Here is a 7,125-nt window from a genome sequence, read left to right on the forward strand (position 1 = left end):
TCCTACGTAACTACGCTTATCGTCACGAAAAAAATGAATAATCTTTTCAGAAATGCCTTTAAATATTTGATAACAGAACAAAATGTAATTTTAAATAACTTGTGATTGTAGTGGAGGTGTTTGAACAAATTTAAATGAGAAAAAAAAATTAAAGTTATTGTTGAAAGATAAACGCGCATTCCCCATTTCCATTCTCAATTCTATGTTTAGAAAATAAGGAAAATGTGATTGGTAGTACCAAATGGGATACTTATAATCAAACAAAAGATAGGATTTATATATACATATAAAAAAGAAGATGTGGTATGATTGCCAATGAGACAGCTATCCACAAAAAAAGGTGTAAAAGGTTAAATCACAAAAATATCGAACTCCGAGGAAAATTCAAAACGGAAAATCCCTGAGCAAATGGAAAAAGTAAAAGCTCAAAAACATCAAACGAATGGATAACAACGTGTCATATTCCTGACTTGGGGAAGACATTTTCTTATGTAGAAAAATGTGAGATTAAACCTGGGTTTATAGCAATCTCAACTTCTCACTTGTATGACAATTGCATTACATTCCATTATATTGACAACAATGTTTTTTCTCTTCTTTCAGAAACTCTTCAGTCTACTTTTTTGGATACTTATCCAATAGGAATAACTGTAGTGGCAATTATACGCTTCCGATTGGCTATCTGCAGAGAGAATGCAGACATCATGGTCAGTAATGCATTTTTTCTAATGGTGACTTTATGCAGTTTCGTTCTCGCCTTGATTACAGCCGCAACTAAACTAATTGTCAGAATCACCACCATGGAATCAAACCCAAGCAACAAAACAGACGGAAGCGGAAACTACTTCTGTTTTGATGTCCGCCATGATGGAATAAATTACCTTAATATTGGTAGTACCATGTTAATGTATATCATTCCTTCCATTATGGTCACTGCTTTATATACAGGACTCGTTAATATATCCTCTTCCTCTATAACCAGAATTCAACAATATAGAGATAATAACAATAGAATCACAATTATCGAAAGACATAATAGCATTCCCAACATGTCAGCCACGAATCGAATACTCCCAAATGCAACAGAGGCTAGGAAGACAGGCGCAAAAAATTGCCAGTCGGTTACAACCCTCATAATGTTCTTTTTGGTTTCAACCGTACCGATAAGCTGTATTGAGATTTGTCTAAGCATAACTTACAGTACTCAACCTCTCAAAATCTTTCTACTGTATTTGAAGACTGTTATGTGTATTCTGCATGCTATCGGAGAAGGGGCACTTTATAAAGAAAAACGGCGAAGGGTTATGATGTTCCTTTATAAATACCTCAGCTCAACGACCTCGACGTCTATTGTTAGAAGGATGTCGCGTGATGTACTTGGGCAAGCGGTTATATTTCATACCAATGTTCAACTGTCAACGTTGAAAGAGGAGTCAATTGAGACCATACATGTACCCGACAACGTTGAACAGTCAAACACAGTAACTCAAGACGAGGTTTTCACAGCGGACATAACTCTTCGAAAGTCATCAGCGCTCCAACAAAATGAATATGATAAGCAGTTATATATAGAAACAAATAAGAAAAGAGAAAAAAATGAACGTGTTACCAATAGGATACAAGTTAAAAGTACAGAAACTTTCAAAAACTGTGGCAATACAACGTCTGAGACAGAAGAAAATCTGAAGAACAACGATGGCAAAAGCCCGCAGGAAATGTTTGAAAATACAAAAACACCTACCAAATGTAAAACACCAGATATAGATTTAAAGCCAAGGGATCACCATGTACATACGTCACCAAAAGTAGTGCACAGGTGTAAAGAATCAGCATTCGTGACGCGTAGTATCGCTGGAATAACAAGAAAGATAAGTTCATCCAAAAGATACAAATCTTTCAGTCCAATAAATAACTATGCTCTTAACAGTCCATGCAGATTCTTTGACCAACCTTCCATACAGTTACACATATTTGATGATAATCCTTTGGAGTCAAACATCCCATTCTATGAACAGTCATCAGGCACATCTTCCCGTGATTGGCAACTACAGAATTCAAGACATTAATAGTGAGTTATGTTGACATTGAGAAAAGAACTTTACCTGGACATCACTTTTCTGTTCATACAATTTTCTATCAAAACATAAAATATTTTTCGTTGATAAAACAGCGTTAGTATTGGCTTGAAGTTTTGTAAAGTAAACAATCATCTTTTTCATATTAAGAGTGAACAAGTTTTATTTTCTTGTGGTTGTGGCCTGTTATTCATTTCCTACATGAACAGATGATTTTCGTATAACACTGAACGGAGTGTAATATGAATAAGTGTTAGTACAAATGCATTCAATTGGTTGGCTTATCATTAAAAGTGTTACGAAATTGCTACATATCTATTTGCGATTCGTTATTTAAGTTATGACCTTGAATGGGTCACACCGGAATCGTTCCTCTTCACAATCTTTTGTGAACTCAGAAAACACTCAATATTTTACTGAACCTGTTTTTGTCAAGTAGCTGTGTCTTGGTTTCTGATACCTTGTTCACAATATCATCATAATTTTATTAGAGAAACAGATTAAAAAACATGTCAGAATAAGTCATACATCGCTTGATATCAACTAGTTTTTTTTGGTTGGTTTAATAATAAGAATATTATTATCTCGCCAGAGACACATGATCACACAGAATAAATCACATCGACCAGATGGTATCACATGGGGCGTTTTCTTTCTATACTTGTAGAATATTTATCTAAAACTATCCATACAAGGTAGTAGTTTTTTCTCTCTATTTTCATTGTTGACATAAAAACCAAAGAAAGTGTCTAACATGTGAAACAGAAAATGAGATACACTTTCTACTATATTGTCAAACAACAACTGAATTAAGATACATGAAAGATATGTTTATAAAGCTTTTCTGGAGAGAACCCTACATTCAGTAAATCTAATCGTTAAACAAAACTATACCGGCCAGTTTATTAGAGCTGAAAACAGGGGACTCTAAGTCATTTTGGCTCGTATACATACTTATTCAAATTTGCTTTTTTGTTTGTTTATGAAATATATTTGTTTTGCTTGTATGTAATTTAAATAAATGCTTATATGACAATAAAAGAGTAATAATATATATTGTATCTTTATGACAGGTTGTAAAAAAGGGTTTATATTCGTTTCTGTGTGTGTTACATTTTAATGTTGTGTCGTCATTTTCTTGCATTTAATGCGTTTCCCTCGGTTTTCGTTTATGACCCGGATTTGTTTTTGTCTATCGATTTATGAGTTTTGAACATCTGTATACTACTGTTGCCTTTATTTATATTTATATCACGTACATTTTCATATTATCTTAATGAATGAATATGCATTTAATTTGCCAGTGGGTGTTTCACAGCAATCCATAATCATTATCTATGTTTCTGTTTCTAACAATCTACTTTCTTCTCCGTCATAATAACCCTCTCACTACGATAACTTAATGTGGATCAGGATCTGCCTACTCTTCCGGAGCATATGGGATCACCATCCTCAGATTTTGGTGGGGTTCATGTTACTCAATCTTTGGATTTCTATTTGAGTTTGAATGTCCCTCCTGTATTTTTCGCCGCTCTTTTAAGGACACTGACAATAAAAGAACACTGCATTATTTGAATTTGTTTTTTGTGTTGTTTTGTTACATTATCTTAAGTCTGAAACTACTTATTGTTTTTATTGTTATTCGCACAACGGCTGTTATGAAGTATTATTGATTCAAAATATTTTGTTTGTCAACACCTTTGGTTTCAAGGCTACTCGAGTGACATACGTACTAACATCGGAATTAGAAGTTTATAAAAACGACTCGGCACACAGCTTAACAAAAATTGTCTCTTATTTTTTTTTTTTTTTTTTTTTTTTTTTTTTTTTTTATCAAAACCATTGATTTTAAGGCATAATCGAGAAACTATTTTGCTTTCGCCATTTGTTTGATTAAAAATAAATCAACAAAAAAATTTAAACCCTAACAAAATTTTTGTCATTTTTATAAATTTCCTTTTACAATACTTTGAATTTTTCGAAAAACTAAGGATTTTTTTTTATCCCAGGTATAGATTACCTTAGACATATTCGGCGCAATTTTTTGGAATTTTGGATCCTCAATGCTCTTCGAATTATACTTTTTTGGCTTTATAACTATTTTGATCTGAGCGTCACTTATGAGTCTTATGAAGACGAAACACGCGTCTGGCGTAATAAATTGTAACCCTGGTACCTTTGATTATTATTAAAGCTAAAAAATATCTTAAATATAGTGTTTTCACTGCTCAGCTGGTTCCATCATCAGGTTGACCCCCTCTCCATGACTGTTTCGGCGATGGGCACGACAATCTCCCGGAAAGAGGGGGGGGGGGAGGGGCTCCTACACTGCCTCAACAGAAACTTCCTCTGCTTGTATCCCAACTTTTCACATCAAGCTTTTTTACTGTTCCAGTTAGTCATAGGGACACCAAGGCTCTCAAAAATGTTTGAGAAACAAAGCTTATACAGCCTACCCCCACTGAAAAGAACAATGTTCTCAAACTTTCTCTTGAATGTCTGTTAACAATTCCTGGTACTTGGCAAGATTTCTCTCGTTGGCGTCTTCCAGTCTTGTTTCCCATGGCACTGTTAGCTCTACAAGTATGACCTGGCTGGTGATTCTGAACCATAGCACAATGTCTGGTCGGAGGGTTTTTGTTAAGATTTCTCTTGGGAAGGTGGTATTTCCCTTAACGTTGGCTTGTATCTCCCAGTCATTTGCTGTTGCTAAAATACCATTGGCTTTGCTGTATGTGTTTCTTGCTGACTCTCCACCTCATTTTATGAAGTTGATGAGCATTGACACTTTCTCTGTCTTCGTCTTTGCCATGTTTATCTACCATCCTTCGGAGCTGTCCTGCAAATCGATGTTCTAGGTTTGCTGGCTTACAACACAACTCACAACTAGGGTCTTCAATCAATTCCACATTCTATGGTTTGATGGTGTTGGTAGTACGTCGCATACTGATCGTAATACAACCGTCTGGCCGTCCATTCTCCACATCTCATGCCAACTGATCTTCTGGCCGTCCATTCTCCACATCTTATGCCAACTGATCTTCTGGCCGTCCATTCTCCACATCTCATGCCATTTTCTAACCGTCCATTCTCCACATCTCATGCCAACTGATCTTCTGGCCGTCCATTCTCTAAATTTCATGTCAACTGATCTTCTGGCCGTCCATTCTCCACATCTCATGCCAACTGATCTTCTGGCCGTCCATTCTCCACATCTCATGCCAACTGATCTTCTGGCCGTCCATTCTCCACATCTCATGCCAACTGATCTTCTGGCCGTCCATTCTCTAAATCTCATGTCAACTGATCTTCTGGCCGTCCATTCTCCACATCCACTGCCAACTGATCTTCTGGCCGTCCATTCTCCACATCTCATGCCAACTGATCTTCTGGCCGTCCATTCTCTAAATCTCATGTCAACTGGTCTTCTGGCCGTCCATTCTCCACATCTCATGCCAACTGATCTTCTGACCGTCCATTCTCTAAATCTCATGTCAACTGGTCTTCTGGCCGTCCATTCTCCACATCTCATGCCAACTGATCTTCTGGCCGTCCATTCTCCACATTTCATGCCAACCGATCTTCTGGCCGTCCATTCTCCACATCTCATGCCAACTGGTCTTCTGGCCGTCCATTCTCCACCTCTCATGCCAACTGGTCTTCTGGACGTCCATTCTCCACATTTCATGCCAACTGGTCTTCTGGCCGTCCATTCTCCATATCTCATGCCAACTGGTCTTTCTTTGTCTTGCCATTTGAGTATAATAAAAAAAATTGAAAAGTAATTTGTCATACTAGTAATCTAAATTTAGTACCGATTTTTTTTCATTATTTTATGCAAAACTTTACCTCTGTGTTCACAAGTCGATTTAGAGTTTCTGTGATATTATATGTTACGTTAATCAAATTGGAAATCAAATGTGCGCATTGTTACTTTGGATGACTAGGTAAGACGGCATTCAACACTGATCAATTAACTATCTTTGTTAAAAACCACACACCACTGACAATTTTTAGGACAGCCCTTAGCACCGGTTTGAGCAGAATTCTGTGCAAAATGATTCAAAGACTTAATAAAATGTATCACCACCTAATCCGACCCGGTCAAAATAGAACCTAGAAAGTAGTACATATTCTAAACAAAATAGTTCATACGCATAGGTGTAAATATAAATGCTAGCTTTTCAGCAAGATATGAAGAACTGGTTTGGTCTGATGGATAAATAACGGTATATTTATAATTGATCCCAGCCGTACATTGATGGCTGTACACTTGACATTTTTTACCTATTATGTCTGTTTGTTTTGTTCACCCATCGTTGGCAATATAATGTAATTGGATGCGACTGTCATACAAGTTAGAAGTTAAGCTAGCTATAAAACCAGGTTCAAATCACCATTCTACACAAGAAAATATCTGTTCAAAGTCAGAAATATGCAGTTGTTATCCATTCGTTTGATGTGTTTGAGCTTTTGATTTTGCCAATTGATTAGGGACTTTCCGTTTTGAAGTTTTCTTGGAGTTGCTTTTTAACTGACATAGATTCCAAATCTACATTCATTCACCTCTATACAAACTAAAGTATGACATAACCCAACACTGCCATGGTCCAGAATTAAAGGTAAAGAGAGAGTTCCTAATATATTTGACGTTTTTGATAAGTTTTTTGTGCGAATTGTATTTCATATAAAGGGGGAAGGGTCATTATTGCCCTCATGTATCCGCCCTAGTCAAAATACAAGTTATATGATGATCCACCATCATGTCTCAGCCCTAGTCAGCATACTGGTTCTTAAAAAAAACCCAATTGATGATATTTCATTTAACAGAAATTTCTATTGTCAAAAAATCTTTCTTTTCTTCAAAAACCACATACAAAGTCAAAGTAACCGCAGAGACCAGAAAATATAACAATGATAACAAATAAAGAATATAGTATGTGTGATATACAAATGACTGTTGACTAATATTAAAATATATATTGGGACAAAATATAAATAAATATAACATTGTCACGTTTTGAAGAGGAGGATAGAATTTCACAGAAAT

The 7,125-nt window shown here is 35.9% G+C and overlaps 1 protein-coding gene across 1 annotated transcript; it reads left to right on the forward strand.

The window, feature by feature from the left end:
• Positions 1-619: 619 nt before the first annotated feature.
• On the forward strand, positions 620-2,147 carry LOC134695211 (uncharacterized). Its single transcript, XM_063556424.1, has one exon. It carries the CDS (start codon positions 705-707, stop codon positions 2,064-2,066), a length of 1,362 nt encoding a protein of 453 aa, XP_063412494.1. The 5' UTR covers positions 620-704; the 3' UTR covers positions 2,067-2,147.
• Positions 2,148-7,125: the final 4,978 nt, after the last annotated feature.

This window comes from Mytilus trossulus, chromosome 13 (genome assembly GCF_036588685.1).
Source record: "Mytilus trossulus isolate FHL-02 chromosome 13, PNRI_Mtr1.1.1.hap1, whole genome shotgun sequence".
Classification (NCBI taxonomy): Eukaryota; Metazoa; Mollusca; class Bivalvia; order Mytilida; family Mytilidae; genus Mytilus; species Mytilus trossulus.

Coding starts and splice junctions, on each gene's coding strand:
- LOC134695211 (XM_063556424.1), top strand. CDS start 705: ATGGTCAGTAATGCATTTTTTCTAATGGTGACTTTATGCAGTTTCGTT.